At 38.5% G+C, this 19,112-nt stretch overlaps 1 protein-coding gene across 31 annotated transcripts in view; it reads left to right on the top strand.

Moving 5' to 3' along the window:
* Positions 1-15,822, top strand: part of TRDN (triadin) — a 366,530-nt gene extending 350,708 nt beyond the window's left edge. For 27 of the 31 annotated variants that reach the window (XM_025208370.1, XM_025208340.1, XM_025208342.1 and 24 more), the window contains 2 exons: positions 11,344-11,382; positions 13,095-15,822. In XM_025208370.1, the coding sequence (XP_025064155.1) occupies positions 11,344-11,382; positions 13,095-13,240 (185 nt within the window). In that variant the 3' untranslated portion in view covers positions 13,241-15,822. Of the gene's footprint in view, positions 1-962; positions 1,023-11,343; positions 11,383-13,094 lie in introns of all 31 variants that reach the window. The other 4 variants (XR_003094911.1, XM_025208369.1, XR_003094912.1 and 1 more) reach the window with 4 other exon arrangements.
* The last annotated feature ends 3,290 nt before the right edge of the window (positions 15,823-19,112 follow it).

Genomic DNA, 19,112 nt, shown 5'->3' on the forward strand with positions numbered 1-19,112 from the left:
ACTACTGTCAGTGACAATCAGTTAACTCTGCCGTAGGATACTTAATTAACGGCAGAGTTAATTTACTGTACCTTAATACCAGCACATATGTAGACTGTGATACTTTACTGAGGAGCTAATTAGTCAACTCCACAGTAAAGTTTAGCTGCACCCATGTCATAAACATGAATTTTATCTTTCTGAGTTTTCATTAACAAAAGTTGGTTTCATTAGACCTATCATAGTAACACTGAGCCAAATCCAGGAAGGTATGCTAGCACCTAACCTGATTTTAATAGGAGGTAGATGCCTAAATGCCTTTTTGGATCTTGATCTCCATGCAGCCCCAAACCATTGGGTCCACCTATTTTCATGCACTGACAATACACATAGTGGCATGTATTTTGAAATATTTCACAAGTTTATTTAATGTAGGTATTACAGAACTTATTCTACCATGTCTGCTGTTATTGGAATTGTGAAACCCTCAAATGCATTTTGTGAACATTCATTATAAGAAGGACTGAGGGTCTTTGCACTACAAAATCTCTTTCCTAGCCTGATTCCAGAATTTTTTCCTTCCCATATGTATTCCCTTGAAGAAAAATGGTATTACTCTGAGGAAAGAAGTTCAAAACTTAAAAAAATAAACATCTATAATGGCACAGATCCAAAGCAAGTTTTATTAAATAAGTATTCCAGTTTAATGGTAGCACATTCACTTGCATTATTCTAAACTGGAGTTTTGTTTTGCTAGTTATCTAAACAGCTCTCTTTCCTTATTAGCTTTACATTTGTTTTACTGATTGACAAAATAGCCGGTATTAATTTCTAGTAACCTGGGATCTGCAAATGTCGCTGTTGTGAAACATTTACTGTTTTATCTCTCCCCTTGTTTTGTACAAAATGAGAAACATTTTTTTCAGTAACAAACAGCTTTTCAGAAAATATGTTTTTAATATAATGTGCTATAATTATAATAGCTGACCATGCTGGCCATAGGAATCACTCTACAGAGACCTTGTCACATCTACGTTTCTAAGGTACATGGTCAGTGTACATTGTGTTCTGTCAAATGATTGCATCTGTTGTGTGGGGAACAAATATCAATGGAAATGTCTACATCACTGTCTGCTCAAGGCCTGATGCAAATAGTACTTAAGTCAGTGGAAAGACTCCCACTGATTTCATGGGTCTATGGATCAGGCCTTTACATTTACTTCTGTCGTGTGTAAAAAATCATTTTGTGGCTTACGTGAATGCTTTTGTTAGTTTATTCTTTTGTTTTGAGAATAAATGAAATAAGAATGAGGTCTTCATGAAAAGCTTTCTGTGAGTTTTGACATTTGAAAAATCTATGGATCAGGCCTTTAAATTTACTTCTGTTCTGTGTAAAAAATCATTCTGTTGCTCATGTGAATGCTTTTGTTAGTTTATTCTTCCGTTTTGTGGATGAAATATGAATGAGGGCATTCGTGAAAAGCTTTCTGTGAGTTTTGATATTTGAAAAATCAGTAATACTGTAGCACTTGGTTTGATTCAGTATTCTGATTATTGCCATGCTTCATCGAAAGGTGTCTGTATTATCAGTTAAGTATTTCATTATTATGTCTTGCATGGTTTTATTATCTAGCAGGAACAAGCAAGTCTTTAATGAGCTCTGAGGAAGTGTCAAATTTTTTATATATTCCACTATTATATAGCAGTTGTGTGGTTTATGATAAGAGACCATAGGATGAAATGTAGCACATTCCCTAAATATACGAACTGTATACCCTTTGTGTTAAACCCTAACATGAGGTGGTTCAAGAGTCAGTCCTTTATATGAACTTGAACATACTCAATGTCACATCTGGACTATAACAGATTATTAATATTTCCCTGTCTTTGGTGACAGGTGTACAGAGATCTAATGTTTAATCTCAAAGTTTACAAAAATTTCAGTGGTTAATTAGCATGTTATCATCATCGTTGCCACCCCTAACATATGGCCTTAAACTTGCTCTTCAGTTTGCTCCCTCAGCCTCCCAGAGTCACTCATAACAGAGTATTGATCCTAGTTTGTGGGCTCAGTCTAGTACTTAGACACATTGGGCCAGATCTGATTTGTTTTCTGGACCAAGTGAGTTCTGTAGCAAACCAGATAAATGTTACTCTAAATACCTGGCCTGAGAAGCAGGAAGCTTTAAAGAGTATCAGCAGACTGGTTATGAGGACCAATTTAAAGAGTATAAGGGCCACACTAAATTATGCCAGTGAGGAGTAGGCCCCAAAAGCCAAAACCACATCTGTAGGGGCATTGTGGTCATGACCCCTTTTAACTGACCATACTACCTATGCCAATAGCACAGAAGAGGACAATATTTTTTAAATAAATGGACAGTTCTCAACGTAAAACATTTCTATTAGTCATTTAATTTTGAGTGGAGTTTTTTTTTAAGGTAGTAGTCTAAAAAAAGCTTATCTAGTCTTTGCAGTTTAGATTGCTAGGTTGAAAAAGAACATGGTGTAAAATCTAAAATGCAGTCTATGTTCTACATGTGGTCCAGCTGAATCATGAAAAAGGACCTATTTGAAAATTGTGTAATTTGGTAATTGACTCTTGAAGGCAGATGCATAAAAACACTAAAACTGATAGTGAGGTGGTATGAAGATTTTAGAGCAGTTCAGTCAATGGTAAGGGTTTGTATGTGTAGGTTCCCCGCCTTTTTTCCCCCCTGTACTCATGAATAATGTATTTAAATGTTCCCTAGAAACTACTCAAATTTTCCTTCATCATTCTCTTGCTGCCTCCGGAGTCTCCTATAACAGCAACTCTCTCCTGGGCTAAGAGTATATCGTCAGTCTAGTTCTCTGCAGCTACTGTTGCTGTGGCACAGTTGAGTACAGTGGGTCACCAGACACTGACACACAAGATCAGATTCTCTTCTATCTATTAGATGTCTATATGCAAGTCTATTCCAACCTGACTGAGTTCCTGAAAATCTGTCAATGAATCTAAGTTATAACTGCCATCTTGCTCTGAAATTGAGTCACAAAATAGCAGAGGGGGAGGACCACTCAACTTTAGTATTAATAGTTTCTCTGAATTTGTGTAGGGTAGAATAGAATTGCGTTTTGGATCCTATGCTCACATGTGTTGTTAGCAAGTACAGTATAATCTGGCCTTAGATGTTCCCTTCCTCAGAAAAGAGCATGCTGCTGTATCCCTATGAGAGAGACTTGTTTCCCTGCTGCTGTCTCTGGTACACTGTTATGCTGCTAGAAAGTCATTTTGGAGTGGATAGGTCAACTGATTTGGAAAAATTCTGACCTTTCTGGTTGATGTGTGTGAGGTATCTGTCTACCCCCACTGTTAAGCATGTTGACTGTTCCCAGAAGTTAAGAATGATGAGTGTGATTGTAGTGTTGTAAAAAGTGTGTGTGTGTGTGTGTGTGTGTGTGAAAGAGAGTGAGAGAACAAATTGTATCACGCTAAAAAGAATTTTAGTTTTTGAAGGAAATGATTGCAAATTTTTTATCTTGAGGAACTATTGTCTCGATGTCCACCATAAGCTGATCAGCAGGGGATAACATTTCTGCTACTTTATCAATGCTTAACACTTGCTGTCCAAGTCCAAATGTAATTGTAACAGTTTTAATTCATCTCTGTATGTTTAATGCTGTTGCTCCATGATGCACACACATCCTCTGACAATTATATGAAAAACCATAGTAGTAAAGTTCATGCTGTTCAACAAGAACCCCAGATCACATCGTATATGCACCTCCTACAATGTTTTCTGTGATTGGCCTGTCGTTGTGCTTTCTGTGAGCCTAAATTCTTTGGTAGGAAAAAAACAGAGTAAGAGGAAAATCCCTCCTGCCTTCTTCCACTGAATAGACAAATCAACATCTGAGGGACTAGAATATTCAAGTTCCATCTAAAAGCTTTTTGTGTATGTTTGGTTTTGTCTGTCCAACTAAAATATACCATAGTGCATGCATTTATAAAGAAAGGCGATCAAAAGAAAATTAGTGATATTGTTAATACCTTTTTCTTCTTAATTGCTTACTAATTGGTTGCTTTTAATGCTACAGTTGCCTAAATTTTTGTGCTCTGTTGAATTGTTTGATTCTATTAGGAAAACCATTTAATGAAGTAATTTGGTTTAAGTTTCAAGGCCCTGTAATAAAAAATTACTGATGATGTTGCTTCTTCACATATGCTGTATAATATTTCCTAATAGTTTTTCCATATTCCTTCAGAGGAAAGCATTCACTATTTAATGGACTGTGTTTGATTAGTGACCTGCTTCTCACTCTTGTACAGTTATCTTATTGCTGAAAAAAATGGGACTGGAATGACTGTGACAAATAAACAGGATTTTCTGTATACTGTTTAGAATTGGTGAGGCTGTGGGCTTTTCTCAGAGTGACCAGACTGTTTTATTCCTATTTAATTGTGTGTAGGACCTGTCCTACACTTCTTACTACACACATCCTCCAGTGACTGACAAAGTAAAGACTTCTGGGGTAGATACTTAGATTAAAAGTTGCTTCTATCCTTTGTTCTGCATATTTTATATAAAAAGAATTCAATTGTTTAAATTACAGCTGATTGATATTATGTCTTTATGTTCAGCTCAGAAAAGGAGGAGCACGGAGGACTGTGGGTGGTACCCATCAATGACAGTCCACCTGACCAAATAAGCCTATCAGATTAGCGTGGTTAAGACACACTGACCTCTAGCTGATGGCACACAAGGGAATAATGTGGCTAGCATTTGCCTCCGGCTGCCAGAGACTCACAAGGCTGAAAGATCAGGAACCCATTAACAACTGGAGTTATGAAAGACAGCCTTGGCCAAAGGCTTGAGCAAGGCTTGAACTCATGCCTCTACAGTTAAAAGATGTCACTGCCACTGTGCCTCCCTAGGTTATGTATGCCCACCCAAAAATAGACCCGATTCTCTGATATGGTTGGCCTGAGGTGTAGCCCTCACTGTCCTTCCTTATTCAGATCAGGGGTTGAGGTCATCTGGTATCTTGAAACCTCTATTTTGTTTGGAAATGTAACCCTTCCCATAATTACAGTGCAGACCCACTGATGCAGTCACAGCATTGTGAATATCTTTGTCCTCTGTGATATTGTCAGGATAATTGTCAGGGTCACCAAGCCCTACATTAGCTCTCATTTAAAAAGGGGAAGAATAAGTGCCTCTAAACCTTTACATGAAGAGATGAGTTGCTCAGGTTCTTCTTCTGCAGACCTGTTTATTTATATATACGTAGGCCTTGGGGTATGACTACAGGGTGCAAGACTATACCACAGAGAATAAACCCATACTACCTTTGGTACCGGAAGCAGAATAGCCTGAGCATATTAGCTCTTCGGGGAAGTGGAGTATATTAGCCAAGGCACAGAATTGCCCTAAAGTGACTTTTTGCCTTAAGTTTGAGAGTTACATCAAGCTTCTTTGCACATCTCTGCCCATTACTGCTTCTTGTGCTGTAAGGACATACTTGTAGCAGGACTTAGACAAAACCAAGTCCAATACTGTGATGCAAAAATCCCCCACTCAGCTGCTACAAACCCTAGGGGATCCTAAATTTACTTGATACATGCATGTCTGACTTGAAAAGTTCCCCTAATGCCTATAGAGTTCTACCCCTACACATGCCCATATTATCCCCATCCAAGTAGCTTTCACTTCTGCTAGAAGCTCTCTAGTAGCTTCACCTCTGTTTGCCTAATTACCATCAGGGGAATCCCTCAGGAATTCTCAGAACATGTCTAATATACCCCAGCACAGTACGTGTGGTGGCCATACTCTTTCATTAGATGGCTAGAGAGTAGACCCACATTCCATATTGGTGGAATAGTCAAAGAACTGTGTTCTGTTCCCTCCAATCTATAGGTTAGACCAGGGCTGTCCAACTTCATTATAGCCAAGGGCTGTGCATAGGCCAAAAGCTGTGCGGGCTGCACCAGCAGCAAAAGGCCCCTTATAGTTTTTACACCCCATGGCAGTTTTTACAACATGGCAGTGGGAGGGGCAGCTTCATGAGCCCACTCACTGCCAGTTGATCAGCATTGGGTTAGGCTGTGTTAGTGTTGGGGGAGGGAAGAAATAGGGAAGTCTCTGTCCTTCCAGTGAAAGCTGTACCACTTTGCAGAAGGGAATGCAAGCTTCATGGCATGGAGGAAGGGAGAGAAAAAGAGTAAGAAGTTGGAAGGACATGCAGAAGTGTGACTACGTAATACAGTGATGAAGGCTTTCACCTGTGAATGGAAGTCCTCTGCTCTGTTCCCTGGACTGTTTCTGCATTTTTATCTGATGACTTATGTGCTTAGTCTTTCCTGCTGGCTAGGTCTAGGTGGCACCCTGTTCAGCAAGTACCTTCTTGTGGTTTACCCTTCAGATGCACTTAAATCTCCCCATGCTCTGTACAGAAAGTCAAGGTGCCTAACTTAAGGGCCTGAATTCTTCTCATGGCATCTCTTAGAGGTGTAATAGAGGTTTGCTAGCAAGGAGGACATATAGCAGTAATTTATACACCAGTTACAGGTAAAGGCATGATACAATGTATAGAATGAGCCTGGAAAGGCATGCTAGTATAAAAGTTCTTGTAAGTAGGAAGTACTGTATTGAGAAGAAATAATAAGAACCAGAAGAAAGATGCTTCTGAGAAAGGGATTGCTTGAGCATTGTGCATATTATCACATCTGATAGAAACATCCTCATGTTACAGTATAACAAGTCAGATTCAAAACTCTTCTGCTTATCAAATATTATGCACAGTAACATGTTAAGTTTCCAGTAAGGTGAGGTGCATCTTGCTGTATTTACTTGCTAATTTATTGTTTTCTTTTAGAGGCAAAATCTCTATAATTAACTCCTATATACGTTATGCCTGAACAAGAGATGTTGCCTTACTTCTAGGGATAGGCTAAGGAAGCATTGTGCCTGTAGCCAGTCACAATTCAAAATTTCCATTTTTGTGGGAGTTTTCAAAATTATTTTCATTCTACATTGGAATGAAAAGATTTTTAATGGAATTATTAGAAAACTTCAGGTGCAGAAACTTGCATATCTGGATTTTGAAAACCAGTGTTTGAAATATCATCCTTTTTTTTCAGAAATTCACATTTTTCATTTCAGCCTTTGTTTTTAGTTTTAACTGCAGGTATTAGAGATGCACAATATGACAAGTGTAATCCCAGTTGGCTTGGTTACTTAGGATAGAGAGTCAAGAGCGATTGGATGTAATGCTATAGCTACATCACTTCCTTCTGTATTATTGTCTATAGAAACTGGTATGTTATCACCATTCTAGCCCTAATAACTGCTAGGCTCAGCTGGACTTTTATCCTTTTTTGGGTACCAACAAGTCATGATATAGCACAATAGTTTAAATATTCTTTTAGAGCTGTTTTTAATTTTATTTTATTTTATTATTTCATTAAAGAGCTACAGCTAGTAAATACTGTGTAATACTGAATAAAATCTATTTTTTTATTTAATATCTCCTGATTGTGTTGTAATGAAACAGTTTGACACAACTATCTCTGTGGACATGGGGAGACCAGTAGATGTGGTATACCTTGATTTTAGCAAAACTTTTCATGCAGTCTCCCACAACATTCTTGCAGGTGAGCTAAGGAAGTACAGGCTGGGTGAATGAATTGTAAGGTGGATAGAAAACTGGCTGGATCATCAGGCTCAAAGGGTAGTAATCAATGGCTCAATATCTAGTTGGCAGCTGTTATCAAGTGGAGTGCCCCAGGGTTTGGTCCTGGGGCCAGTTTTGTTTAATATCTTCATCAATGACCTGGAAGATGGCACAGAGCACACCCCGAGCAAGTTTTTAGATGACACCAAGGTGGGAGAAATAGTAGATATGCTGGAGGGTAGGGCTAGGATTCAGAGTGACCTAGGTAAATTGGAGGATTGGGCCAAAAGAAATCTCATGAGTTTCAACAAGGACAAGTGCAATGTCCTGCACTTAGGACGAAACAAACTCATGCACTGGTACAGGCTAGGAGCTGACAGGCTGGGCAGGAATTTTGCAATAAAAGGAACTTGGGGGTTACAGTGCACCTGAGGATTATAATAAGCTGAATATGAGCCAGCAGTGTGCCCTTGTTGCCAAGAAGGCTAATGGCATACTGGGCTGCATTGGTAGGTGCGTTGCCAGTAGGTCAAGGGAAGTGATTCTTCCCCTCTATTCAGCACTGGTAAAGCTGCATCTGGAGTACTGTGTTCAGTTTGCTCCCCCCACCCCGAGAGGATGTGGACAAATTGGAGACAGTCTGGCAGAGGCCAACAAAATGGTTAGGGTCTGGGGTACATGACTAATGAGGAGAAGCTGAGGGAACTGGGCTTATTTAGTTTGGAGAAGAGAAGACTGAGAGGGTATTTAATAGCAGCCTTCAACTACCTGAAGGGGTTTTCAAAAGAGGATGGAGCTAAACTGTTCTCAGTGGTGTCAGATGACCGAACAAGGAGCGACGGTTTCAAGTTGCAGCAAGGGAAGTTTAGATTAGATATTAGGAAGAATTTTCTCAATAGGAGGGCAGTAAAACACTGGAACAGATTACCCAGAGAGGTGGTGGAATCTCCATCCTTGGAGGTTTTCAAGACCTGGCTAGACAAAGCTTTGGCTGGGATGATCTAGTTGGGGATGGTTCTGCTTTGAGCAGAGCAGGGGATTGGACTAGATGACCTCCAGAGGTCCCTTCAAACCCTAATATTCCATGATTCTATAATACAGGGGACAACAAGTTCCCTATCGTTCCAAATTGGAAAATACAGAAATTCCATCACCCACATGCACCTTTCTATAGTCATGCACATGTGTCATCAGCATGGCTGGGCTCTTTAGGTTGCTACAGAGACCCTGCAAGATGGGCTGAGAGACTAGATTTTCAGTGGCCATATCTACATGAGACACTACCGCACTTTAGCATTGGGGAGCACTAATCATGATGTGATGCTACTGCTCAGTAGTAACAAGCGCATTGCTACTGCACAGCTGCATCAGAAGAAAACCATGCAGGGATGCTACTGCGCACTAACACTGGTTACTGTGCAGTCATTTGGTATTTGCATAACCAAGTACTAAATAACGTGACAGTAACAACTGCACAGTCCACTGTCTGTGTAGACACAGCCAGTAAATACCAGCACAAGAAAGGTAGTACACTTGGTCAGAGGATTTTAAGTTGTGAAAGCAAACACATGGTGAGACTCAGGGATCTTGTTCCAATAAAGGATCTGGAGGAAATAATGCTCTAGACTTCATAGACTTTTAATCCTGTTTCCCTTCCAAATGTGGCTTGTCTCTTTCAAGCTGCCCCTGTTTCTGTCCTGTCTCATCCCTGCACTTGGCTCCTCATCCCAATTCCATTTTCCTCATTTAGCCAATCCTAACCTCTGCTAAATGGAGCCTTCACTTGCCCCTAATTAGTTTCCATGCCCATCAATTCCTAGTCTTATTCTTTCAAATTCTCCATTTCCATACCAGTCTCTTTTCCTCTATCATTCACACTTAATTCCTGTGGTACAGCCATTCCCAGTTCCCCACCAGAACCTTTCCACCTCCTTACCCCAAATCAATTTACCCAGCTAATCCTCATTTTCCCTCTAGTTTTTTATCTAATCTAATTTTACCTGCACCATAGTCTTCAGTCAGTCTATGGATTTTCAGTCCAAGTTTCCTCCCAAATTTTCAGTCAGTCCCAGTCTCTTATGCTGGACAATCCCACTTTTATTGCCCAACTAGTCCTGCTGTCTATCAGCGTCCAATCCCAGTCTCCCTGGCAGCCAGATCCAGGCTCTACTCCCCTGCATATTCAGGTTCCATTTTCCCTGTCTTCCCATATCCCCTCCCTCAGCAAGCAACCTCCAGTCGCACTCTTCATTCCAAAGCTTTTTTCCGTATATTCCCCTGCACAGGTCCAGTATTTGTTCACCCAGCATTTAAATCCAGAAGCAGCTTGCTGGGGTCATTAGGAGAATAGAACAGACAAGCTCTCTAGTCTGTTTAGATGCTTTTACCAGCAGCCAGCATGACCTGTAGCATCTCAAAGTTACAATTGCAGATAAAGTCTTGTCTATTCGATGCTGAAACATGCTTAATACAGACAATATCTCCAGGGGAATTTAACTACCAGAATTCATGAAGTGTCCCCTGAGTATGTATGCACAGAGTCTTATAATCTGGTTAAATGTAAACAAATGTTCACAGGAATGGAAAGAAGACACATTTGTAACACAGGCTACCCCTACTAGATTTAAGTCAAACTCATAGTAGTGATGGTACCTTATAAAAAAAATGTAAAAGGTTGGAGAGGCTATCAAGATTTTTAAGCATCTGTAGAACAGCATGCTTTTCCCCTAGACCATTCTCAGCAGTAGCTGCATGCTTTTGGTTAAAATTCTCTTTAAGTAAAGAAAATAATTTAACCTGCAGATACCAAGCCTGGAAAATTCCATCCCAAGCAACTATAGTCTGAAAACATGTTAAGCAACTAAAAATAGGGTTTTTTCCAACACTCCTTTATAACTATAATAACAGATAGTGTTACCAGCCCCACCTATAACTAGTTTTCTAATTACCCCACATTTTGTTGAAGCTTTTTATAGACAAATAAATAATTGACCACTTGTCCCTAATTTCAAAATATTATACATAGCATAACTACATACTAACTGAACAGTAAAAAGTAGAGGTTTCTCAGGAATAAGAAAATCTAGGACACTGTTGTGCTGTATGGTGCTAATTGATTCAGAATGAACTTAAATGTGTGACAATCTAACCAAGCAATTTGAGCTTTTTAACACTTCAGCTGCTACATTTTAATGAGCATTAGGGCACCAATGTCTTGTTAAAGGCCAAATTATCTACATCCTAAAAGTGTTTTGTTTGTTTGCTTGTTTTGCTTTTGTTTTGTTTTGTGCCCTCCCACCCCTCCACAACCACACCACTGATTTTAGTGCCTACTAACCATAGACTTATAATTGGGCCTTTAAGTGAAATAATAGCATAAATCAGAAGTACTGAGGATTTGTAGAACAATCAAAGTAATATTCCTAGAAAATGCTGGATTATTGAGCACTCTCTATTTACAGCATATAATGTTTAAAACGAATTCAATAACAAACCACCCTTTGACACTGAAAGATGAGAATATACAAAAAGCAAGAGATTAAGTAGGTTAAAGTTTTGATTGCATGTACAATAGGCATTACTTTATCATTTATAGTTTGTCCCTTTTTGAGGGAGACGGCTGGCAAATGCATGATGGCTTATTTACCTTCTTGGAAAAAAAGAAAGAACCAGTTATTGACTGACTTTCCTATTTTTTGTGTCCATTAGAAGGATATACGGAAATAATTTCCATTAAAAAAGAGAAAGGTGAGTTTGTAATTGGCAACCTGTTTGTCGTAAGTTATGTTCTCTTTATCATAATGATGCAGGTCATGAGTTACAACATGAAATTTTGTTTCAAGGCAGAGCTAAGAATTTTCTAATAAATGTTTTTGGCTGTAAAATGTCACTTTGAAACAGAACATTTTTTTGGATCTTTTGATGAAAATTCCATTAGGAATTTTAGGTTGCTCAGGTCCAGAATGAAAAATAAACTACTTACTGAAACAAATTTCTTTCATCACAAGAGCCAGAACAAGAGTGCCACCTCCAAATATCCAATGGTCTAGTAGTTAAAGCACTTATATAGAATGTGGAAAACCAGCTTCAAGCCCTTTCTCTGCCTGATTCAGAGCAGATACTTGAACCTCAGCCTTCCTCATTCTGGGTGAGTGCCCTTATGTTAGTGAAACTCTGTCTCTAGTTTTTCATGAAAATCTCTGAAAGTTCTCAGGACTGTCTCAATGTAGAACAGAAAAAAATGGCAAATCTTGAAATTTTTTACAGAATGAGAAAATGATTTCCTGTCTTGAGTCTATTTGAAAAGCCATCAGAAGCACCATATTTGAGCACTGTTATCAAGTACACTATTAAGCTGGACAAAGACCTAACCATATGTGAGTCAGGCAGAAGGGGTGCAAAAGGAAAAATCACTAGATAGAATATACTGTCATTTTTGACAAACCTTTCTGTGCTCTTCCATTTGATGTGACTTAGCAGTCAATAGATAGACCTTGCACCTGTGTTAATATTACTGGGGGCCCTGCAATCTCTTTCAGATTAGAACTGTCATTCTGAAAAGCCATTTTTTTTTATATTGAGGCAACAGGAAAGTAAAAGAAACAGATGCCAGAAAATCCATTGCATGAAAACTAACTTAACTGCTAGCATTCCTCTTTTCATTTTCCCAAATACGTAATTGACTAATTTGAGCGCTGTTATCAAGTACACTATTAAGCTTTCCTTTGAAAACCATGTCAATTTTAATTTCAGAGTTCATTTCTTTTATAAATTCACCATCCCTAACACATTAAGATTTTTTCTTTAAGCTGAACACTCATGTTTTCCAGATCCTTTAAATAGCTGAGAAGGCAATAGACAGAAGTATGACTATAAAAAGCTGATTCTGAAGTGCCACAAAGGTAGAGAAACTTCCCACATGCAAGAGTCTAGGAAAGAATTACTTTCAAATGTGACTCCAGAGTTTTTGAAGGAATGATAGGGCAGGTCATTTGAAGAAAAAAAAAAGTAATGATTTTAGTATGTCCCACCCTGGACATTCAAGAATAATCTTAATAGAACTTCAGTATATTCAGAATAGGTTATAAAATATAAAATCATGAAATGCATGTATGGGTTCAAGAGTCTTCAAGCCCATGAAAATATTCTGGGTAGTAGTAGGAGATGTGTATTAGGGAACAGTTGATTTATATGTTGTATGTAGATTTTAATATAGACCACTGTCAGTTTTGTCAGTGTTATGCTATAAAACTAGAGTGTAAAGAATATGTTGAATCTTTTAACTATAAATCTTGTTGATTTATAAGAGTTGGTTCACTACTATGTTACCATTGTTTTATGGCAACTCAGTTGAAATTAATTAAATTACACAATCATTAAACAGAAGTAATTTATTGAAGCAGGCTTATTGTCTGGAAACTACAAACATTAACAAATCATTGTCATCTTTGTTTCCCCAGCTCCTGTCCGATACTTCCAATGTGTCTTCCTTGATGGGCATAATGGATATGGATTGCAATTCCCCATTACTTCAGCCCCCAGCCATGAAGAAAAATCTAGACATTCAAAGGCTTCTAAGAGGAAGACAAAGGCACCAGGGCAGTAGAGAGACTTGTAACCTGTGGATTTTTCAGATTTTGCACTTTACTACTTCTACTGAGGTCCAGCAACATTACAACGGACCTGTTATTGTAAAGATGTGATTTACTAAATCACCTATACTTTGAGAAGATTTTTTTATTATTTTATGAATGGTGCAGAGGGAAAAGGAGTGGCTATGAGCACTTTGACAAATGTAGAAATTCAAAAATACCCCATTTCTTGTGGAAATGGCGTGGTGTTGAAATAGTTTGTCAAGTTGTGGGCACATTTTGTTCTGCCACTTCTGCTTTGTATCTCTCTCTCTTGCCTAATTGCTTGGTATTAAACTGTGCCTGTTTTTCCATTTAATCTTTAAATGGTAAAATGTGTGAAACTCTTATTTCAGCAAGTCCTTTTACAAGGCTACCTGAAATCCTACATCATTTCTTCTTCATGTTCACTCAGAACTTGACAGGAAGAAGCCTCACTAAAGAAAGAAAATGTGCTTCTTGTCTGGTGCTATTTTTATATATAATTTACCAGTTTAATTTGAAGCACATAGCTTAGCTTTAAACAGCTCAGTATGCTGGTGGTGAGGTTCACTATCAACATCTCATTAATGACAACTATTTACCTTCAACTTGAAGACAAGCAATAAGGATCTGCTATGTTTGTCCCAAAGCATTTTCCAGATTATAACTGTTCACTTTCTATGTCTCAAAATGAGTGGAGAAAGTGAGGCAAGATGGAGCTCTTAAAAGAGGAGATGAAGTAAAGAGGTAAAGCTATGAAGGTCTCAGAAATGGGAAGGAAATCCTTCTGGTACCTCTACATCTCTTCTTTGGATAAATTTCTTATCAAGTCAGATCTATTTGCTGTGTACACTGTGCAGATGGATAGTACTGGAAAGTGCTAGATTTATTGTGAAGAAAAGTCAGAGGGGGAGCTATATTAAGATACATCACTTGTGAAACCATGCAAAGCCAAATTTGCAGGTAAACGTCTCAATTTTATTCAATTTTTTTTAGCGTGGAGGAGGGGCTCACTCAGCAAAAACAAACAGGGAAAATGGTGTTTAATTTTGGTGTTTAATTTTGTTAGATGAGATGAATGAGCTCCTCTAGCTACTATCTGGCTTCCTTCAAAATGCACTCTACTGTCCACTATTTCTAGGTTGAGCACTTGAAGTAAACATACCTGTCCTCAACCATCTTTTGTTTATTTCTTTAGACAGAGCTGATAATCAAGTATAAAAAAGAGGATAAGATGATCTTTGCTCTATGTGAAAATGCCTGATTGTAAATCAGGATTGTGTTGTCTGGCAATGTAAATAATAATGTCTTTTTGCAAGCTGCTATTTGTTTTCTTCTTTACTATATTTATGCATTTAATCTGTGACATGTACAGATGTAATCTCAAGTTTATAGTTACTAGGTGAAGTATCATGAGATTATTACATGGCATAATCTGGTTGCTTCTGTAACTATATATTGTTTTTTTCAGCAAAGGTCTCAGTGCTGTAGTGGTTTTATTTCAATTGGATGATTGACTTATATGGATTTTGGGTAACTATATCCTAGATGGCAATTCAGTATGGGATATGGATTTTTTTGTTTTTTTACCTTCAGGTCACTGGGTCAGTATGATAGTGGCTGGAAGTCATTACCCTCTGATTGCTGTTCAATGCCCTATATGAAATGAGTTCTGGATCTCAACACTCTCCATATAGGTGCCTACATCATAAATCCATAGACAACCACCCTCCTTCACCACAGGCAACCTAAATAGCAGTCTCTGCAGACGTGCAGAAGCTGAACCTCCCCTTTTTGCCCCTAGAGTGGTTCTTCCTGATCAGGAAGGGGGCAAACTAAAAAGGTGAATTTACTGTATCCTCTAGAATCTGTTCTGTGAATAAATAGAGGCTTGCAGAATGCAGAGTTGACAATCCAGAGTTGACAACTTTACCTATAAACAGGCAAACCACAGTTTTTCTCAGTAGGGATTTTATTCCCCCATACACACCCCATTTTATCCCCCTCCAAAAAATATATCTTTATGTATGTATGTACGTATGTATATTATTACACTGGTGGTTGTCCTGTAGTATTACTACTAAGACTGTCTTAACTAACTTTCAGAAAACTGGCTAATTTAATTTTGAGCTTTGTCCAAGTCCAATAATCAGCAGATGTAATCTTTCAGTAAAAATATCTCAAATAATATGTACATTTCCTTTTTTGCACTGTATTTCATCTTACTTTCCCACTGCTTGTTAGTTGAGAGGAAGGACATGAATATGTTTGAGAGCCCATGAATATGTTTGAGAGCCATCAAAATGGCTCTGAAAAAAGTAAATAGTTCACTAGTGGTATAAACCTGGCAATATATTATTACCTTCGTATCTCAGCCACAGACAAAAATATTATTGGACATTGGTCTTGAGTCAAAATAGTAGTTTCTATACTCTGGAGTGTGTAAATTGAGTTTATCTGAAACCTTAATGAAGTGTTGCTTAAATTGCATGGTTTTACTCAAATTAGCCTAAAATATTGCTAAAGTATATATGCTTATTGTTTGTTTTGGAAAATAAAAAATATATAAAAAGTTTGCCAATGGTTGTGGGATGCTTTTCTGATTCTGAGAAGGGAGGCAAGGAATGCATGGAAGTAACTTGATTCACCACATTATGAGTACATACAAATTTGAATATCCAGGGGCATGACATCTATAAATACAATTAGTTGTTACGGTATCATTCTGTGTATGGTTTGAACTTGATACCTACTTTGCATTTAGCATCATATGCTATGACAAGATTCTTTTTTTCCTCCACACTTCACTTGTGTATTCCACTTCAGTGTTTTGAAGCTTGTGCTTGCTACAGTCAGTGAATGTCTCCTCCACTCATTTACATGTGTACCTTTACCCTAGCTGGGACCATATCTAGCCTGTCTGCCTCTTCCACCAGACCCAAAACAAGAAATTGTAAGATAATGGAACATTTTGGTAGTAGTTGCCTTTACATAGTAGTCACCAACAGTGTAACTAGGGGTGGGTGAGAAGAGAACAAGACCCAAGCAGCAACTTAGAAAGGGCTCAAGAATGATGGACCCCATCACTCCAGTCATGGCTACCATGCAGGGTACAGAAATTGCTGTTTATGCTTCTGGTAGTTACTATGTATGCCAGACTTTTTTTAGACTAAGTAACTCAAGTTGGCTGCAGGTGACATGCTGTTTCCCATAGAGATTATTTAGTATCTCAGAGCCATAGCCTGAAATCTCATCCTGCTATAGAGAGTAAGTGCCTGACTCAGAGCTGCAAGCAAATGCTTCCGTGCATTCAAGTCACAGTTCTCCTCTGAAGATAGTCACCTCTCTCTAGTTTTTCCCACACCTGAGTAGGGCTCAACTTTTTTTAGAATGTGGCCACAGCTAAAGCGGGTAGTGATGATTGATGGCTAGAAAAAGGTATTTAGGGATTTGGTTTTAGGAATTGGCTCATAGGTGGATTTGTATTAGAATAATGGTTCAGGGGAACAACAAGGGTTAATTGGTTTTTAAAAGACTGTTTGTGATGCAGTTTCCTTCAAGGCCAGTGACTGTCTGATATAAAATTCAGAAATAGGGTTGGGGAGAGTTATAAATATTTTTTTTCACATTTCTGCTCAGCCATCTTCTTTGGGCTAAGCAAACCCAATTCCTTAAGTATTTCTTCTTAGGGCATACTCTGTTTTTTGGATTTATTTGTTTGTTTGCTCTCCTCAGGACTCTATGCATCTTTTCTTCATCCTTCCTTAATTGTAGTGCCCAAAGCATAATACAGTTCCCCAGATAAGGCTTTACCAGATCTAACTAGAGTGAAAAGATACCTCCACATCTTCCATAAGACTTGCCTATTTATGTATTGCAATCTGACAGGATTTTTGTTTTGGTCTCATTTTGTAATAGTATGAGTTTATTGAGTTTTAGATCAACAACATTGTGGGGGTCTAGGATTTTGAAAAGGGGTGTGCAGGTGGTATGATGCATCATCCCATATAATACAAAACATTTTTCTCCACTTTACTAAAACTTCTAGTTTCTCTTTATGTACTAGAGGCTTAGCACTAAGTTATTCAGTTTAAGATCAATTCAAAAACAAATATCACTTTATTGGAATGTGGACTAATTTTCTAACTTTATATTAAGTTTAAAAAATACAACAAACTAGCCAAAAATAGTCCAAAGATGTTGCTTTATTAGTCATGTATTCATTACAGTTAAATATGCATCTCTTATTCAGATTAGTTAAACAAAATCTAGCCTTCTTGAGCATCTTGACAGTGCATCCAACACTTTACTTTCAATCATTTTCACACTGGAGTGAGTATTCCCCTAAATTAATATTACCACACCCAAGTTAAGGTTTTGAGCTAGAATTAAACACAGCCTTTTGGGCTGTGAAATAGAAGGAAGATGTTATCAGGAATAGCTAACAGAAGGCACATCTACACAAAATGCTACTTCTCAGTGGTTACTGAACATATATTTAGTACTTGTATAAGCAAACACTAAGTAAATGTGCAGTAACCAGAGTTACTGCACAATAGCACTGGTGAATGCCTTTTAAGTGATGCTACTGTGCAGTAGCCTAATACTACTGTGCAGTAGTGCCTCAGTTGTTGCCATGTGATGCAGTAATATCAAGCAGTATGCAGTAGTATCAAGCTACTGCACAGTCACTCTCTCATGTAGATGCACCCAGACAGAAAAATTGCAAAAGAAAGAGCAGCTTGATTAATGCAACATCACGACCATTTAAAAAAAGAAAGGGTCATTAACACCCAAGTAGAGTTTAGCAGGAATAAGACACATTATAAAGAGCCATGGTGTCAATTAACTCCCTCGCTGCTGCCTGAATAGAAATGCTGCTGCCTCTCCCAGACATTTGGTTTTAAAGTCTGGGTGGAAAAGAAATCAAAGGTGTGGGTGCACCTGCACCACTGCCCCTAACCACTTCCCCTGATCCACAGTATCCACTTCGCCCACCACATTCTTTTCTCCAGAATTGCTGCCTAACCAATTTTTCCCCAGCTGTAGTTCCTCAGTTGATCATTGCTACCATTAGATACTGGATTTACAAACCAGTCTTGATATCTTGTTCCATGGGGGCACAACCTCTCTAAGTGACTGACCATAACCCCTTCCATTCTAGAGTAGGAGAATTTTATTGATACACAGTAATAGCAAATAAAACTAATGCAAGCAAAATGATCCTACATATATACCAGTTCTAGGGTTTAACAAGGAGATGGTACATCCAGCCAATATGTGAATTCCACCTCATGGTTCTTGCTTGAATCAGAATATCAGCAAGCTTGGAGGTTGGGGGCTGATGTCAAATTGCTGGCCTGAAGATCCCTCTTTTTGTATTTTTTGCTTTTGATGACTTTTCATTTCCAGGTACTGTTCATTGGCTTTCCTGTGGTCATCATGCTGTCCACATTCTGTCCCGTCAACCTAATCATTTGTTTCTTTAAACACAGCATGTGTACACATCTTAATTTGGTCATTCCCAGCCTCCTAATTTGGTCATTCCACCAAAACTGGGGACTTTTCACCAGGCTGCAGCTGGTCATTTTGACCTGATGCTAATTCTGCATGTTTCTATCATGTTGTGGGTTTTAAGGGATAGTGGCTGTTTTGCTGCTGCATGGTTTTCAGTTTCCCAGGATGTATGTGCCTGTCTGTCTGCTAACTTTGGACCCTTGGACTGCATCCAGATGAACACAGTCATGCAATATGGGGCACCGCAGACCCATCTGCAACACCACATAATGCGCATTCAGGCATTTCCTGTGCTGCTACCTTGCAGCATGTGTGTATATGTTGGGGGGGTTGACCCCTGGAGATCCA

The sequence above is a fragment of the Alligator sinensis genome, unplaced genomic scaffold, assembly GCF_000455745.1.
Source record: "Alligator sinensis unplaced genomic scaffold, ASM45574v1 scaffold562_1, whole genome shotgun sequence".
In the NCBI taxonomy this organism is placed as follows: Eukaryota; Metazoa; Chordata; order Crocodylia; family Alligatoridae; genus Alligator; species Alligator sinensis.